This window comes from Takifugu rubripes, chromosome 19 (genome assembly GCF_901000725.2).
Source record: "Takifugu rubripes chromosome 19, fTakRub1.2, whole genome shotgun sequence".
In the NCBI taxonomy this organism is placed as follows: domain Eukaryota; kingdom Metazoa; phylum Chordata; class Actinopteri; order Tetraodontiformes; family Tetraodontidae; genus Takifugu; species Takifugu rubripes.
In genome coordinates, this window is record NC_042303.1 from 11121228 (window position 1) to 11140451 (window position 19224).

General features: G+C 43.2%; 2 protein-coding genes across 2 annotated transcripts in view; both read right to left on the reverse strand.

Moving 5' to 3' along the window:
• Nucleotides 1–1017, reverse strand: part of atp2b2 (ATPase plasma membrane Ca2+ transporting 2) — a 73401-nt gene extending 72384 nt beyond the window's left edge. The window contains exon 1 of the mRNA XM_029826364.1: nt 876–1017. The gene's annotated coding sequence lies outside the window, so the exon portion shown is untranslated. The remainder of the gene's footprint in view (nt 1–875) is intronic.
• Nucleotides 1018–4319: 3302 nt separating this feature from the next.
• Nucleotides 4320–19224, reverse strand: part of iars1 (isoleucyl-tRNA synthetase 1) — a 31964-nt gene continuing 17059 nt past the window's right edge. The window contains exons 16-34 of the mRNA XM_003973413.3: nt 18081–18275; nt 17773–17859; nt 17263–17346; nt 15996–16140; nt 15717–15837; nt 15088–15179; nt 14724–14801; nt 14112–14233; nt 12760–12862; nt 12575–12658; nt 10625–10799; nt 9376–9488; nt 8612–8707; nt 6162–6338; nt 5881–5998; nt 5640–5765; nt 5283–5429; nt 4873–5025; nt 4320–4787 (exon numbers count right to left, since the gene is read on the reverse strand). Coding sequence (XP_003973462.1) covers nt 4705–4787; nt 4873–5025; nt 5283–5429; nt 5640–5765; nt 5881–5998; nt 6162–6338; nt 8612–8707; nt 9376–9488; nt 10625–10799; nt 12575–12658; nt 12760–12862; nt 14112–14233; nt 14724–14801; nt 15088–15179; nt 15717–15837; nt 15996–16140; nt 17263–17346; nt 17773–17859; nt 18081–18275 — 2299 coding nt within the window. The 3' untranslated portion in view covers nt 4320–4704. The remainder of the gene's footprint in view (nt 4788–4872; nt 5026–5282; nt 5430–5639; nt 5766–5880; nt 5999–6161; nt 6339–8611; nt 8708–9375; nt 9489–10624; nt 10800–12574; nt 12659–12759; nt 12863–14111; nt 14234–14723; nt 14802–15087; nt 15180–15716; nt 15838–15995; nt 16141–17262; nt 17347–17772; nt 17860–18080; nt 18276–19224) is intronic.

Consider the following 19224-nt stretch of genomic DNA (forward strand, 5'->3'; position numbering starts at 1 on the left):
TAAAATGGATGTAATCACAACGTTGCAGTAGGAAACCGTAGTATTAGTGACACATGACTGACATTCTGCTGTCCTCTTGATTAAAAATGGCTCAACTTCAAAGGGGACCTTCAAATGACTCTTAAAATGTGTTTGTCTAACTTGCAGCTTCCCAAAATATGAGATCATAGTAAAACTCAGCTAAAATAATAGCTAATCTGTCACTGTTTGCGTGGAGTCTGGGTGTTTCCCTGTTCCCTTTTCAATCCTCTTCTATCCATTTTTTTGTGACCTTCCAGGACAGGCTGAGAAGCACAAGTATTTTGTTTCTCCAAAACTCCTGCTGATATCCGGCAACATTCTAATACTCGTTAAAACAAACAATAACACACAAAACTGTTGAGTAACTAGAATTTACTGCACAGTAGAGGATACTCGGATGAACATATTTCCTCCGGTGCTGTTCAGTCAATCTGGATTTGCACTTAAAAGCTGAAACCCTAAAACTGCTAATTAATTTGATTAATGTTAACGTCAACTTTTCCACGAAAAATTGCTGTCAAATGGGAAGAAAAGACAAACGAGGCTGTGAAATGAGTGCAGGATGACGGCTTAAATCTATTGCATACTGCGGGTGATGCAGGAGATATTAGTATTAAGTAGAATGGAACCAAGTATCCATCTGCTGTATCTGCCTGCGGCGCAATGCGCGTCCCTGTTGCAGTCTCATGGAGACCAGCGTGACATTCCTGACGACGATCCGGGATTCCTGGAATCTCCCGGCGTCACCGTCTCCTCATCTGCCCGCGTCAGCGACCATCAGCGAAATCTACCCCGACCTAACGGACATCTGCCACCCCCATCGCCCGCTTTCGGTGGGTGCGAGGGTGTCCTACCTGTCGGTGCCGGTCCGGGGAGGAGAGAAGGGGAAGCGGGCGCACAAGCAGATGCTGCATTTGGAAAAGCGGCAGGTTCCGGGAAGCCAAGCTGCGCCGGAGAGCTGCTGGTGTTCTGCCTTCGTCACGATGCACCTCCGGAACCACAGAGCCGCGGTCGTTATGTTGGACCCACCCGGACTGTTTCTCTGGCCAAAACGGCCATTTACTGGAGCCTTTATGTTTCACAAGCCACTTAGCAGTGATTTATTATTATTATTATTATTATTATTATTATTATTATTATTATTATTATCCATCTTCCGCCGCTTATCCGGGGTCGGATCGCTTATTATTATTGTTGTTGTTGTTGTTGGAGTATAGTTAGCCTAATCACATCAAGGAGTCAACCATATTTTTTTAAACTCAGACTTTTACAACTGTGGTTGTCATCCACCAATTTCAGATTCAAATACATTCAAATGAGCTTTAATTGTAGTTTATTAGCGGTTATTGTTGATTACTGTGTTGAGTACAAAAACTCAAGTTTTATTTTTGTTGTAATTTAAATGCGTAACCAGGCTAGTCAGCAAACTGACCAGGCTAGCTAACAAGATAAGCTGCATCCCCGCCAAAAGAAAGGTTTACATCCACAATCCTCACATTTCCTGTATCCACAGTATTTCTCTTCCTCACCAAAGAATAAACTATTGTATCACTTTCATGAAAACATCGTGGCCACTAATGTTTACAAATGTCACTGCCAGAAGAAGTCTGTGGTTTCAAATTACAAACAAAAACTACAGTTTAGCATTTAGCTGCACAGTTTTACACGAATGCAAAACAAACAACACAAGGTCTTATCATTTATTTATTTAAAGACAAAATATTGTAGCCAATTACAGGAGACATATATAAAAAAGAATAAAATACTAAAAAACAAATGGCATAATGGAGAACACATGATGTTGTAAATCAGAATTGATTTTGAAGTCAGTGATGGTTCGGAGCTGGAGAATTCCCCCAGGAGCCTGGACGGATGCAGCGGTGTTGGCGTGGAGAGGATGAGGAATGGCGTTTGACAACTTGATGGGATTTCCGATCTAAGGACGTGATTGAGGATGGTCCGGCATCCGGGTGAAGGTGAAGGGTTGGCGGTGGGTTGTAAAAACAGTGCAGTGCTGAAAATGACAGATGAATAACAGCAGCCAGAGACTGCTCCATAAATCAGACAGCTTACAGGAGAGTGGTTAGAAAAGAGGTGGCAGCGCTTGATGAAATAAGAAGGAAACTGGGCTTGTGGCATCCAACTTCATCTCTGCAACATGTAAAATGCCTGAGCGATCAGATAGACACTCAGCCTGTCAGAGGTAGATCAGGCTTTTTAATATTTGAGGTCTTGAACGCAGCATCCATTGTGTGGCTGCCTAAGTGCAGAAAATAGAGTGGGAAGAATATCTTCCTATATTCAGTGACAGCCTATCAAAGCGTTCCGCTTAATACTGCGGTACACTTGCACGGTGTTGGATTTTAGGTTAATTTCATCCCTGAGCTAACACGATCACACACAGTTACAGGTATTCGCCCCCCACCTTCCTCTTCTTCCTCTTACAAGCTGTACCGGCTTGTTTTCTGGTCGTGTTTTCAGCAGCCGTTCTCCATTGGGCGACACGCAGTGTGCTGAAAATTGATTTTCTGGCAGAGATTTAGATTTTTCCATTACACAGCGCACATGTCGCCATGGTGGGTGTGCTGGAAATAACCTTTAGTGGCTTCTATCCCCGGAAACAACGCTCTGCAGCGGGGCAAAACTTGTGTTGTCCATTATTAGATTATATGACAGAGGTCATGTTCACATCACCCTCGCTGCTGGGACGTCTGTCGGCAGAGGGGGCCTCTGACCCGTTACCTCACCTGCGTTGGGGGTGTGCAGGGACCCAAAGGAGCTCCAGGAGCAGATGGGATGGATTCAGTAGGATGAGAGAGAGAGCAGTATTTAAGGTTTAATGCGTAAAGCAGTGCTCCTCTCGGAGCAGGGGGAGGACAGAACAATCACGCCGAAGTGACACTGATTACAGAGACGCTTGAAGTACCTTACAGTCCCAGAACTCACATCTCAGGCGTTGGAATGACTAAACACAACTTTTACTTCACAATCAACCAATGGGAAATGATGGTATTTGTGTCAAGCCTCTTAATTTTGAGAAATCTAAGCCCCCTAATTTTAGCTGAGAGCGTGTTCAGACTTTAATGGGTCTTGGCGAAATGACTCAAAGTCTGAACATTTCCCTTCTCGCTCCCTCCGTCTCGCCTTTTGCCGAGGAGGCACGAGGGTCCCCGAGATGCCAGCCATTAAGTCTAAAGCTGGGACACACAGGATGACGCAGAAAGGAATTCTGAAGCATGCTCGGTGCAGAGTGCTTAATATTCTGAATGTAATCATGCTGGAAATCAATCGGAGGAGGTGTTACCCAGCAAAACTGTAGTATCCTTCAACCAAGAGCTACTTAGACTGCCAATAAGAATTTCCTCCCTCCTGACTTCATTATTCTATGCGCACGCCCGCACACACGTACACACACAAACATGGGAAGTGTCACTGTATTGGCTGCAGACCAGGCTTCACAGAAACACATTAACACCACGCCTGTGCACATCAGGAGCCAATAAATACCTGCTGAATAGTCCAGTCAGCAAAACTTCCAGCCGCATCAGCAGTAAAGTCAAACCTCAAGGTCATGCAAGTTACTGTTCAATTAAGTCAGGATAAACAAACTCTGGGGACAGTTTCTGTTCTTTCTGATCGGTAGCTGCAGGTGCCATGTTTAACAATGCTGTAACACCCCGGGATGATTAAAACGATAGAGTTGGGAGGCAGTGTGAAGACGTTGGTAAATATTTACAGGGTAAATGTCCCTTTGCCGTTTAATCACACATCCTTTCCGACTTCTATTGGAAGCACAGTTTGAACCTATGAGCAAAAAAAGCTGTTCGAGCCCAATTTTTTGAAACGAAAATGTCTGCCTAATGCATCCCCACCCCCAAACACATGCAACCGTAACCCTCCTCTTCGCACTGGTTGAGTAAGCACTAAGTAGCACACATGCTGATTCGTAAAGCTGTTTTTTTTTTCTTCTTCCTGTTTTTATTAGAGAACTATTGTGTCCAGAAGGCACCAGCAGCCCGAGAATCCATTTTCCGTCTTACATACAAAGTCCAAAGATTCCCATTGCAATAAAGAAAACCATGTGTTAAATTGAACACTGAGTTAGCACAATAGGCTAAATTGGTTTCCCAATCATTTACTGCAGCAATAATTACCCTGGACAAAGCTCACCTTAGATGAGTGACTGACACAATTATAACCATAATGACACACACTGTTATTACTGACAGGACAGATGAGACAGTTCCCAGACAGCCCCCTAACCCCCAAAAAAGTAACAGCAATGAGGCTGAAAAGGGTAACAGTCACATAAAGAACTATTTATTTCTTGAAGTTGAGTTGATCTTCCAGTCAAATCATTCAGAAGAGGGGCGTTTCAGCTTAAGGGATTCTTAAGTAAAGGAATTAGGTAAATCAACTTTGTCCAGAATAAAAAAAAAAGCTGTGCAACAACAGGAGAAAGAGGTTTACTTGATTCGATCATGCAACAGAAAAACTGGACCTTCATAAAGGTGCCACCATTGTTCCTGAAATGAGATTATAAATGCAACTGGTGTGTGTGTGTGTGTGTGGGGGGGGGTGGTAACGGCAAGGTTTACAGATGCTTCATCTAAACTGTTGGGGTTTTTTTATTAAAAAAGCTGTGATCCCATAAGACGGATGTTATCTTGCACAATCCTGCACTTAGGCATCAGCGGTTGTTGGAAGAACTCTAACAAACAGCGTTTTGCTGTCTAAGGTTCTTGCTGAGGAATCGGCAGGCAGCTCTGGAACACAAAGAGATGTTAAATAGTAGGTAGAGTCCACAAATATCTGCAAAGATATGCTGATATTCCTCCCCATTCATCTTACCCTGGCTGAGATCCTGGTCCAGGTAGAGTTTGAGTCGTCTGCCACGTAGTCCAAACACCTTGGAGGCCTCGGAGAGCAGGCCCGAGAAGTCGAGTCCATTCTGGCCCACTGGGTTGGCCAGCAGCAGAGTTGCCGCCACTCCAGTTAGACATTCTGCAGAATGAGGACAAATGCGGACAGTTTTTACAGATTTACACAGAACAACCTGCTTGTTTGCACTGCTCATTCACCAGCTGAGGGAACTTTATGAGAACCTGATAAAAGACTTGGCTCTTGAGAATAAAACAGCTCTCCTGTTGAACATGAAGGAGTTGTGCACATGGCAGAACTCAGGGCAGATTATGTTCAATCTCAAGGAAAGTGGTGTGAAAAATATCTCCAGAACTGTTGGGAGATGACATGTTTCTCACCAGATGGTTGTGCGTTGCAGAGCAGCAAGTTCACATATGGACACAAGAGGCTGCTGGTTGTGGGTGCAGGGCCAGGAGATGAAGAGCCTTGAGTCACTGTCAAAGTCTTCCCGTTCAGAGCCAGGAGGTCCATTTTGTTGGTCAACTCTTTAGTCAAAATGCAAACATGAACAAAAAATGGAAGCGGAAAACATGGTGACATCTCACGACTGAGATTTGCTTCTATTACAATGACACATAAACTCTTTAACTTTATCACATTTGGACACATCACACAGAGATTCAGGCCCGCTCTGGACCAATGAGACACCTTTAACAGTTGTAATGGTTTGACAGTTATCCAAAATCAGGTCTCACCGGTTCCTCCACTGAAGAACTTGAGCTGAGTGTTGTTCGTAGCAAAGATGCTGCTGCTAATTTTCCTTAGCTTGTGCAGGTCCAGCCTGTTGTCCCCTCTGGGGTTCTCCAACAGCACCACTCCCTCTGAAGAACAAACCATCAGACACGAATCCACTTATTTAAAAAACAGAGAAATTTGTGACTGCGAAGATCCCATCTGAGAGGTTTGTTGACTGAGTAGATCCATCCCGTGATCTACCTGTCTCTTTGTTGTTGACGTGGAGCCTCAGGTTCACGTAGGCGCACGCCGGTCCGTTGAGAGGAGCTTGAGCAGAGGATCCCTTTACTATGGTCAACTCCAAGTCGGAGTTTTTCAGCTGCCGAGTAGAAAAACAAAACTTGTAGACAGGCATCACTGAAATCTCAGATATGACTCAAATCATCACAAAAAGAGATTTGAGCCAGAACTTGATTTTTAAAGAGTCCTTATCACTCCGAATGGGATGATTATGTCTGGAAAACCCGGTCGGTCCATCATACCTGAGTCTTCTCTGCTATGATGACACTGGCTCTCTTGGGAACAGGGAAGGGCAGCAGAGGAGCCTTGGTGGTGCCCATGATGAAGTCAGTGTGAGCCTGGACCACAGAGTTCAAGTAGTCCCCCTCAGGCTGGCAGCGGTAGTACACACTGATCTCATCTGTGGGCACCAAATGGGCCTGTGGGACAGAATTAGGAAACGTGTAGCAGATGTGATTTAACCTACATAAAACAGTGTTTCCCTTTTGAAGAAGAAACACATAATAGGACATAATCTTTAATCTGCTAACTAAAAGGTAAAAATGTCCACTAGACAATTTCCTTCAAAGGTTAACAAAGACAAAGGAGAAAGGATTAAGAAAAATAAAGGAACAAATACTGACAAGGGAAGAGAAGTTGATTTTCTTCAGTCGATGAAATCCATCTATTTTGGCAACGTCTACTCTCAGCTTCCTCTAACCTTGACACATTTAAATACATCGATCTTAATGTAATCTGCAGTGTATACACGCACACCTTGGAAGGCATACACACACACACACACACACACACACACGCGTGTGTGTAGAAAGGTACACGCACAGAGCTCCGATTGCAGTGCGTGGCTCAAGGGCAGAGAAATAACGTTAGACAGACACAGAGAAGCAGCCAATCAATGAAGGAAGGTTTATAGGCTTTTCCTGCCAAGTCCAGGTACTGACCCTTCCCTGACGGGCCTGGTACAGCATGGGTGTGCAGCTCCATCGCTGACCCCACACATACATACACACACACACACACACACACACACACACACACACACACACACACACACATCCACCCCAGAACTCCCCAGTGAGAGACATTCTCATCCTCATCCATAGCAGCAGCACATGCTAACACCAAAAACACGCACTCGAAATCTGGACTGAAAAACACATATGGGCGCCAACAAATTCCTCCGGACCATGTGAAAGGAATTGTGAAAAATTAATTTCCAACCACCGGGTGGAAAATTCTTAAGAGATCTTAGTTTGAAACAACAGGAAGAATTTAGCTTGGCTCTGAGCCAGCGTGCACTACTGCTATAGGAGGGTGGAAAAAACTGTTTGTTGCTTATGAAAACAAGGGGCTGCTGGTTAATCCGTCTTTACTCCCCAGACTACTTCAAAGGTCCAACATTAGAATCTGAAAGGGGCCAGACCGTAATTAAGCTTCCATTAAGCCTGCCTTACTATGGAGAAACCTCTGTGACGCTGCAGTGGAAAGATTTCAAAATGGCCATGAAACAAAATTAGCATGGGACATGATGAGGAAAGAGCGGGTGATCAAAGAGAGTGGGGGGGACAAGTACATTTCTATGCTAGATGTACATCACAGGGGTGTGCATTGCTTTTTTATTAATTAATGCCCATCACATACGTTTGAGGGAGGGTGAGGACTTCACCGGGGGGCATATGTGGTCTTAGCACCAATGTAGGGGTAGTTTCTGCACATTTCCCCATGTAGGGTAAAGACGGGGGAAGTTTCACTTGAATATTTCCTTCTACTTAATACCAGTATTCTGTTTACTTCCCTCTTGGATCTACCAGCAACCCTCAGAAACAAAAGACCAAATTGCAGAGCAGCCTGACGTCTCCAGTCCCGTTCCCTAATCAAAAGTGCACCGGATGCGGAGCAGTTTTGCTGCGTGTCTGCTCTGTCCTCTGCCAAAACACACCGGCTGCATCCAGTGTGCAGCACGGAGGAGGAGATAAAACGATGCGCAATTGCGCAGTATTTCCACACTCAGGGTTCTGCTCCGCATGCGTCACTGTGCTAGATTGTGTTGTTGCGCTCTGCCATCCGGCACAAGGAGAAATAGTAAGTATTGTTTTGGGCGAGCTTGGGATGCCACAGAGACGGAGCGGACCAGAGCTGCAGCTGTGTACACGTGCGCTGTGATTGGAATGGAAACGAGCAGAGGCGGGGTGGATCGAGTAGGTGATCAATGCCGTGTATATAAAAAATAAAAATAAAATAAAAAAGCTTTGGATCTAAAACAAGTTTGAACTTTGACAAACAAAAGATATTCATCTACATACAGAGCTCCAAAAGTACAATCTACAGGATAATCAGAGGAAATGTGTGAGGATGGATGGAAGATTTGATTTGAGTTTCTGAATGCTTTCGTGGTCACTGTGACACCATGATTTATGCAGCAGTGGTCCGTCTGTGCAAAGCTTCGATTTTCGGGAGCTGGGTGATGTGTCTGCTGTGATCACTGAAGACCCGTTTTGATGCAATCCCTATGCAACCCCCCCTAAGCTATGCAGATGGGGGGGGGGGCATGAACTAGGCTACCGCCCTCAATACATCGCTGGTGTAATGCATATTTGTAATGACCTCATATCTTCCTCATTAGACAATGGCTTGTAAAATTCATCCGTGCTGTGCTATGTGGCAGCAGTGCTCCAGAAACATTTGCCCCCACCTTCTTCCTCAGTTTCTGAATGCGATTGATGACCTCCCGGGCAACACCTTCATCCACCATGGACTGGTCAGGGGAGACATCCAGCAGCACCAGCACCTAAAGGACACCAGCAGAGTTCTTGAATTTCTAGAGAGCTAAAATTGAGGTATTTTTGTCTTCTACAGCTGAGGAAAGTGTGGGAGTCTCGATTTGACAACATTAGCTTCACATCTGTTTACACACAAGAGCAAAGATTAATCAAAATCTTGTGCTCATAAATGTGAACCTTAAACGAGAAATAAGGTTAGTTGTGAGCGTAGCAGCGAGGAAGTGAGAGAGGGAGAGCCAGCGGGCAAACAGGCATCAGGGCGATGAAGAGTTGCTGCAAGTAAGCCAGAGCAACAGCGAGAATTCAAAAGCCGACTCAGTAAACCGGTATTAAGGTGCAGCCGTGTGGCGTGTGTGCGCTTGGAGGAGCACTGATTACAGAGGGCCTGTGGGGAACACAACGCTGGCTTCCACTTAGCCGTGAAATGATTTCATATATTACACACGCGGTTAAGACACATAAATGCATTTAAATATACAGCAGCTCAGCGCAGGAGCTGTTAGCTTCTAGGCTTTGTAAAGATTTGGATATTATATAACGTGCAGCCCAAAGGGACCAAAAGTTGAGAAATAATGGATTAAAGAGAATGGGGAAAAAATGTTTGTGTCACAATTGTGACACACCGTTTATGTTGAAAATGGAAAAAAAAGACCCACCGTTCAGGTTTGAAGCATACCTGAGAGTCAGAGTGAGCCTCATACTGAGCAGCAGAGCCAGACGCTTGGTTGAAGGCGTACATCAGCCTCAGGTCTTCTTCGTGAAGCTCGTGACCGTCCACTACGATGCATCCTGAAATTAACCACAGCAACACACGCCCGGGCAGTTAAAAATAAACACCGCCATGTTGGAAAATGGAACATTCATTATCTCAAAGAAAATTAACCCGCACTCAACATATGGATCCCTGCTGGGTCTGAGAAGTGTGAGAGCACATTTTATGAAATTAATTACTGAATTTCAATTAATTATATAATAAAGCTTATATTTAGACCTGGTGCACTTGCAGGCTGACACTTTTAGTCGTTGTATCATGTAAGGAAGCCTGAAACAAATGTAATTCTTGTCCAGACTTCTGCTAAATTAACTCAAAAAGTCCAGCAAACACAATCTGGTCTGGTCCAAATCTCCATAATGCTCATGGCAACAATTATCAACGACTTTGTTCGGAGTAAAAACCATGACTGTGTTTCTTCTCTCTTTACTGCTACACACCCAGAGGCGGGGTGAAATGGTCATTCTGTTTCTCTTTAATCCAAGATTTCCATGCTTTGATTTCCCATGTCCCTCCCTACTCTTTCCTGCTTTAATCTTTGTTATCGACTTACATCACATCCGAAAGCACCGGATCAGGTAAGTGCAGGTGAGAGTTCCAATTAAAAACCCAGTGGCCAAAAACCCACAACACTCGTCAAAATTTCAACCCTTAAATGGCAGGTGGAGGAACTGCGGAGTTATTTATAAGAAGTTAAAATATCACATCTCATTTTGGGGGCAAACAGATGTTTTATGGTTCCACATTTTAATCCATCTCTTCGCATATTCATCCTTCAACTCAATGTCTCCTTCCTTCCAACTGGCCAGATTTCAAACATGATTGGAAACTGTTCATTTCCCACAGCCTAGCTGACCTCCACTGCCTCCCTCCCCCGAGAGTCTGGGGGCTCTTCTCCCTTTTCTATAATTGGAGAGGGACAAGATACCTAGCAACACTTTGATCCACAGTCAAGCACTAGATATAGAGTCAAAAAGGTTTAGGTTTGATTTAAGGGGGGAAATCAGGCATCTGTGTGTCCCAGTTAAACAAACTCAGAATAGACGAGCTCTTAATATGTGATCGTATGAACTGATGACGCGATAAATCGTGGTTTTAAGCAGTGAACTCAGAGACTTTGTTGTGTGGGGCGCAATCGGTCATGAAGAAATACCTGTCTTCTGGAAGACCTCGAGCTGTTCGCTGGTGAGCTCCTTGATGGAGGCAGTGACGGCTTTAAAGGCACCCTTTAGTCTCTTTCCCAACACCATGTGATCTGGCTCGGCTCGGAGACGAATGCCATATTTGTCCTTGTCTGTCGACAGCGTCAACTGCCGCACATTTAGTTCCTGGAAAGACGCAGCGACTTAAAATGCATACCTTTATGTCAGTTCACTTTCAGTTCATCAGGAGCTGCTTTTATAGCTGTGGTTCCCTTCCCCTCTGAAAAGTCAGCAACTTGTCTGAGGTTGCCGGGTGTGAAAGTAAGACAATAATAGTAGCGTGTTGTTGCCTGTGCATGTGACAGGGTGAATGAATGAGTAGATACAAGAAAATGCCATCTGTAAAACTTCGAAACACTATATTTCAGTGAAAATGCAAACCTCTCTCAATTGTTAATTTCACTGTGTACGCGGCAGCAAAGATGTGGTGGGATTCTGACACCTGCGCTGTTTCATTCACTCTTCTTTTAACCAAACCAAGAATTTGGGTCCTAATTAGACCAACTATTGTAATTCACTTTTTATTTACATCTCCTACCCAGCATTAAAAGTTTTCAGAGGCAGACTATAAACAATACAGCATAATTAAAACCTTAAATACTCCCGGGAACAACTACAGGTTAATCAATAAATGATTACAAAGACGCGCAAAGATTGAGTCTCTGAAGAACTCGGCAATAGCTCCTTTCCCATCAATATTCCGTTCAGTTCCTTTCATTCTTTAACCTGAAGAGAGAACTCCTCAAACCAGTCATATCTGCTGAAGCAATAGTTACTAAATTTAGCCCCAGTGACACTAATGCTGACCTGCCCGCACGGCTTCTTTCAGTCACTCGCAGTCAAAAGCTGACTTGGACTGACGTTTAGTAGAGTGAATTTGCTGACAGGGTGCAGATGAGCTTGTGGGAGTGATGGTGAACACAAAGACATTGTGGGATTGGAAACAGCTGAATGGAAACAGAATTTTACCATCAAGGTACTTATGGATTTGTGCCTGACGACTTGTAGAAATAATTCACGGCAATCAGAAAGAAATCTGAACAAACTGATTTGAAATTACAGCGATGTCCTCAACAAACCTGCTTATCGTGCACAACTAATCTAAAACGTACGACTGATCTTTGTGTTGCCTCTTTTTCCATTAAACGTTAAGAAATGTTGTTAAAATAATGTTCTGCCCAAGGTAAATGCTGATAAAAGCATGAATAGGGCTGGTCAACACTGGTGAAATGAGGTCGAGCCCAATAAAATGTAAAAGTAACAGCAAGCAAATACAGGAACCATCAAAAGCTCTAGTAAAATTAGAACAAATACTTGTTTAACTGCACTTTGCTTCCATCAAATTAACTTGCTTACTGGAGGGAATCTCCAAGAAGATGGCATAACAGGGGAGAACCCAGCAGAAGTTGAAATGGACACCAAGCATCTGTAAATGTTTGGTTTTTGTTTCTGCAGAATGTCATACCAGAACAATGTGATCCACACAAACCAACAGTCTCCTTTATTAGAGGCACTGTCAGATCTATCTGTGGCTAATGATCCCTTTATTATATATTTTAGTATTGAATGATCGGAACATTGTGAAAAATTACAGAGGGGACAAAGTACAACAACTTCCTATTGAAAACTGGACAAAATAATCTGGCCTGACGAAGCAGTTTTAGCAATTTTGGTGAATCAGAAAGCATAAGATAAATTATAGAAACAATTTTAGTAGAATAGTGAGTCCTCCTTGTCAGGAATCAGTGACTATTGCTAACGCAGCTTAGCTAGCACTAGTGTTACAAACATATTGAAGGATCAGAGATTCAAACTAATGCGGTGAAGTGAATTAGGTAAATCAGTAGAAGATATACACATATATATATATACCTGTGCAAACAGGTGAGGAGTTAACTTACTTCCAGGATGTATTTCTGCAGCGACTGGATGTCTTTCAGAGCCTCTGGGTCCTGGTGAATAACCACCACCTCCTTCAGTGGGTACTGAAAACACAGTGACATTACACTTCAAAAACAACTCGCGGACCAGAAGTACTCAGCTGAGATGTGTGTATCCCAAAGCAAAGGTGAGGATGTTAACTTACCTTAATGGGCATGGTTTTCCTGTCTCGAATCACTCTGCCCAGCTCGATCACAGACTGCATCTGAGACACAGCATTCTCGATGCGCTTGTCAATCAGACTCTCCCTGAAAAGAAGCAAGAGAACAAGAAGATCTACATGAGCCCATTTGAAGCACAGAGATCACGATGAGGTGTCACATTTGGAGATCCTCTTAACTGGGCTGTTTCAGTCACTCATGCCTCTCAACCCTACTTTTATTTGAAACTCTTCTATACTGAAGGGCTGTATTACTCCCAGAACCCACTTTCATCATTTCCAACAGCGTGACCATTTCTCTACATTTTATATGCACAGCACAAAGCAAAACCTTTAGAGAATAAGAACGATCTCACCTTTGTATTTAAAACAAGCTGTACAGCCTTGAAAAGACCTGTTCATTTCCTGGTGGTGTGATTTTCCCAGTGGACGCAATAGTGTCATACAATGAGGACTGAACACAAACCCAAGGACAGTCAATCATCTAATGACCTGATCCAGAAGCAGCTGCCGCCACTGCCTGATTGGTGACTGACCTTTGAAGGGGGAGGGCAAGACTTCCCATTTGACAGCAGGAAGTCCAAGTGACTAATAAAGCAGCAGTGCTCAGCACTGACACGGTGACAGGAGAGATTTTATAAACCACTGCACAGGTTGTTTGCCTTTGCTAAATCAAATGGATATTTAATTGTATCAAAAGTTTTTACAATCAAAGATGAAGAAATTAACTTGGGCCAATTTAATATTCCTCTCAGGGAATACTGAAGTAATCGGCCAAAAAGGCACACATTTTAATTTTAGGGAGAACAAAAGAAAATCAATTGATCCTGTTTTAAAAGAAATATCAATGTGCAAGAATGACAGAAACCTAGCTCCATCCCTCCACTGGCTGTGCCTCAGGAGGCCGTTCTGCGGTTAAATCCTGGACATCTGCACAGGTGGAGGTGTGCACCGGCCCCTAGTACATAAATGTGTGCTTGTGATTTGTAGCTGGTTACAGTTACAACACAGATACAGCATTAATAGAGATTTTACAATTAAATACCTTCACTCAAATGCTAGTTGTGTGAAAACGTGAGGTTCAAAAATGCACTAGAGACAATTTCTGCAGGATGGGAAGGACACAGCAATGGATGCTGCCCCATTAGCTGTGGATCAATCATTTACATACAGTTTGCACCAGATAATGTAATTCAAACAAACTACAGGACCACAAGATTTCACCAGGCCAGGTAGTGGTATTTCACAATCCTTTCATGCTTTGAGAGGGCGGCCAGGTCTGCATCCCTACACACAAAGTGGCCCGACAACAAAATGAACTTGTGAATTTTTCCCACCTTACTTGAGGCAGCATTAGATAGTGAATGCTGGTAGCGTCCTTCTCTTCCACAGAGACGGGGTCAATGAGGTGCTGCAGATTTTGGTACATTATCTCTGTAATGAAGGGTGTGAAAGGAGCCTGAGGAGGAGAAGGGAAGAAGCTAATAAAGGTGAGGAAATGCGTAGTAAATGAGAACCTTTCCATGCTCCAGTTCTGTTTACATTTTCTGACTAACAGCTTTAAATGTCACAAGTAGCCAAAAAACAGAAACTGTAGCTTTTGCTGCTCAAAAGGTGCAGCTGAGGGTACTTATGCTGCCGTGCTCCACAAAAGCCTTGGTTAATTAAACTGTGTAGCTCACAACTGATCAGTATTGATCTAGGTTAGGCTAACTGGCTCTTAGCATGCCTTTTGGCTCACATGCAAACATCTTCGATGCATTATAAATAAAAAAAACTCCTACTGCTCATGTATTATTCATAGCCATGCAGGCACGCATATGCACACCTCTTCCACACAGGGTTTATTTCCGTGTGTCTCACATCCACAAAAGTAAAACCTCGCCAAAAGAAATCTCCTCTCTCTCCAACTTGAACACACACACACACACACACACACTATGACTCACCATCAGCCTGCACATGGAGAACAGAACGCTGAAGAGGGTTTCCAGTGCCCACAGGCAGTCCTCTGTCCCACTCTCTCCCTACAAAGTTCACACAAGCATCAATACAGTCAGTCCCCTTTGAACACTGAAAAGGTAAATGTGCTCCAACAGTCATCAGCGTACGCTTCATTGGTCCACAACAAGCTAATTCTGCAAGCTACTGAAGCAAGATTCTTAGCCATGGCTTAAATGACCATTTCCTTTAATTAGGTGGAAAAAATGTCAAATAAAGGGAACATTTGTTTGCAGTTTAACAACTTTCCAAGATGTCATTGTAGCAAACATTCAAAACAAAAGCAGATCCGACGACGAGTTGTTGCCCCACCTTCAGCCGGCGTCTGTTGGTCCTGACGTACCAATTGGTGAGCATGTCCACAAACCTGACCAGGCGAGGCACCACAGTGTACAGGCGATAAGCTGCAAGATAGGACCATCAGTCTTCAGTGGGGAGAATTTGGGTATTTGGATGTCTCGCTTCAGTATAACAGGCAGTGACTCATCACATCTATCACATATGAAGAGCTAACGGTACACCCACATTACACCTTTTTATATGCCTCCGTGTACCAGTCAAGCTACAGTTGATGCCCTTATCTGTCCTCGCTGATTATATATACTCAAGAATTAAATGAGGGGGGAAAAGCTTTTGTTAGATACACTACAACCTTGAGATTTAATCAGCTTATTATTTCAGCCTCTCAGTGTTTGTGTGTATGTCACATGGTTTTGACATTGGTCCCAGTAAAAGGTTCTATAATAAAATGAAACAGACAGAAGACTGTCCCCTCAGTCTTCTCTCCCCTGACAAACAAATGCATTGCACAAATTACTGACAAAGGAGAGTTTAACTTTATAAAGTGATAGATCCTCTTCATCATCAATTTAACAAAAGAATTGAATGACAGACCCTGTCATTAATTATGCTATGAAGACCTGGGGATCAGTTAGTCTCACCGTCCATCTCTTCTTTGAAGAACTGGATCAGCGACTGGGTGAAAGACTGGATCCATTTGTCCATGATGTTGTCGCTCTGCTTTGCCGTGTTCTCATTGTACAGGAACTGAATATCTTCGTCCTACATCAAATAAACAAGCAGTTACCCCGGTAACCTTTCAACACTGGCTTTCCAGGGTCTGAGTGGACAATTTTTTTTAAAATTAAGGTTGCTGTGTAATGCATGGATAATCATTTTTGAGCATAATTTCATAACTTACTACTGTCACAAAAATGTACCTTCTGTAATCTTTGTACGTTCTGCACCAGGAAGCGATAAGCATTATACCAGGGCAGGAAGACATCCTTCAACACGTCCCTCACTCCTTCCTCTTTGAACCGCAGGTTCTCAGCTCTCACCACAGGAGAGTTGATGAGGTACAGCCTACAGAGAAGATGAACGCTTGATTGTTCTGTTTGACCTAATCTCCTAGTGAGAGCATAGCTCAGAGTATATGAAAAGCAATTAATGCAGTCATGTGGCAGTTTTGCATTCCTCAAAAATACTCGAAACACAATCTTTTGTAAAGCGCATTTAAAGTACATCCAAGTGGCGTTTTTGTTTTATTTTGAGTACATAATGAGCATTTTTAAGATGCTAATAAAGCAAACCTGTGATCGAACATTATGATGGAAAGTGAACAAATCTATCTAAATTACCTTTGGGAATCGGACCACAAGAATTTATTTGGCTTAAGGTTTTCCAGGCAAAACTGATTTTGACAGACAACCATTGAAATCAAATTAATCTCTTACTTCGGGTGAAATGACAAACCTCACAATAATCCACATTAGCATAAAAGTGTTTGGCAGGCATGATTAGATGGAACATTTTAGTTGGTGATTGTGGATGATCTTTGTGACTAGATGCAGCAGCAGTTATGCAGTAAATGATTTGATTAACTGCAGTCAGCAAAGGGATACAGACATCCACCATCAACTAAGATCAATTTTGCCATCATATGCTCACATTTCACTAATTTAACCTTTCAATATCCTGTTGTTTAATACTCAAACTTCTAGATTTTCTTCTCATACCAGTTTCTTAATTTGCAAAGTTATATTCTATGATCTAATATCAAGGATAATCTTGAAAAGCTTCTAAAGTGATTGTTACGTAATAGCTAGAAAGTGATTAAAGTTTTAACGCGCTAAAAAGACATTCCGTTGTAAATGAAGGCCTCAGAGAGAAACACGCCATGGCTTCCCCTCTTTATCTGTGCAGCACGCTCTATATGTGAGCATATGGTGCCGCTGCATAGTGCTTTATTCATTAGGCCATATGGCCACGGCACTTACTGCTCAGGGCAAAGGAGCAAAAGTATGAAGGGAAACGTGTGCATGCGTGTGTGTACATTGTCTGTCGGCCTCAGATGCCTATTTAAGAGTGCAGAAATATTCCAGGCTTTTTAAACCAGAGCTGCTAATAACATGTTAGGTAAACACATCGCATCACAAGCACACAGCATTCACGTTTTAGAAACACACATTCAAGTGCAGCTCTGACCTGAGGGCATCGGCCCCATAGTTCTGCACTATCAGTCCTGGATCTGGGTAGTTCTTTTTGCGCTTGCTCATCTTCTGTCCATCGCTGCAGGAGTCAAACAGGGAAAGGCATGAATACATATATAGATGCACGTATGCACAAAAGTGCATGTCAGAAAACCAGCACGTGGTATTTAAACGAGTTCTTCCAGGTCAGCAGGCCTGTGAGCTCGGTGCTGCATTGAGACCCTGGGGCTGAGGACAGTAACTCTATTGTAGCGCAGCTCTGAAGGCTAAATGTCGGAGCACACGTAACCAAGAAATCGTGAGGAAAACACAGTAAGATGTAGATGGTCTGCCGATATTTAAGGAAAAAACATACACTGGCACAGCATAAACTCTTAATATGTAGCATTATTTCAAGCTTTGTGCAGAAAAGAAATTTTAAAAAAAAAGATCCACTTAAATATGAATAAGTTGCAGCTGTAAACTAAAAAGAGGCGCATTTTGCTTTTGACATTAGTAGATTCACCTTGCAAGTACTAATCCATTAACGATGACATTTTTGAAGGGCGGCTTCCCAAACAGAGCAGTGGAGAGCACCAGCAGGGTGTAGAACCTACGTCAGACGATACGCCACAGTCAGAGAGGGTGGGTCAGAAACAAGAACAGGACTGAAGTGGGTTTTTTCGTTTTCTCTTAGAAAACTAGAATAAACCTAAATCAATTCTTTTTACTGCAAACAATTTTTAATCACATAATAACATAATGATTATTTAGGTGCTGTTATCAACTGCTTTGATAATTTTATTCAGCAAAGGGTTTATATCCTCATTTTACCATCCTCTGGTCTGGTCGATGCCTTCAGCGATGAAGTCGGCCGGAAAAGTGTCCTCAAACTCCTTCCTGTTTTCAAAGGGGTAATGGACCTGGGCATAAGGCATGCTGCCACTCTCAAACCAGCAGTCGAAGACCTCGCTGACCCTCCGCAGCACGCCCTTTCCACACCTCGATGGGATGGTCAGACTGTCGATGCTGGGCAACAGAAAAGTGTGAGAATAAGTGAGAATAAGCTTTAAAATTGCCACAAGGTAATGTTATGATATTGGCAGACTGTGTGAAAGGTCCCTCCCTGTTGCAACGATGTTTATCACTGGAAAGTTTAGAAACAGAGAGTGGCGCTAATGTTGTGCTGACGCTCGGAAAAATTGCAGCTATTGCCTTACGCTCCAGGGATATGGACTAACTTCTTACAAACTGACGCAGAACCAGTACAGGGAGGAATGGGCTTTTTTTCTGCGACTCAAGAAAATCAGCCTCATTGCGGTGTGTAAAACACAGAAAAACAGTTGCCTGACTGAGGAAGCTGTTAGCATCTGTCAGGCTGAGTCAGGTTCGCAGACTAAATCTATGTGCTAAAAAAGCTCCTTTTGGAACATCTAAGGAGAGAGAATAGACAGATTTCATGACTTTCCCCAGCAACAGTAGCAGCTGAATAGGGTGCACATTTCTACAAATATCAGTACTCTGGCCCATAAAGAGCAGATTACACCTTTGGTAATTTGTTGTTGGTCACTAAAGCTGATCAACTGCAGTAATTTGCAGCTCCTAAAAGCTCTGTTCAAGGACCCACTGACATGATAAACACGCACTTCAGTGCTGCTCACTGCTGAGTACATCAGGTGGCATAATACACTTTTCTTGGTACAAAAGTATCAGTCAGTTTGTGCACATCCATTTCTATCCATTTAAAACAGATTCAACTATGAAATAAACACAAATGTGTAAGATTTGCTCTCAGGTGCTGGGTGAGGGGAAAAAATAGTTTTGTGTCATGATTAAAGGCCTGATTTTGAACATAGCAAGCTGTCAACACTTCTGGTCTGCAAGCAGCTGAAGAAGTTGACCCGTGTGGGTGGATGATGATTCTAATGCTCCAGTTCTGCACCGATGCCACCCACGTCACATCAGGTGCACGGCAGAA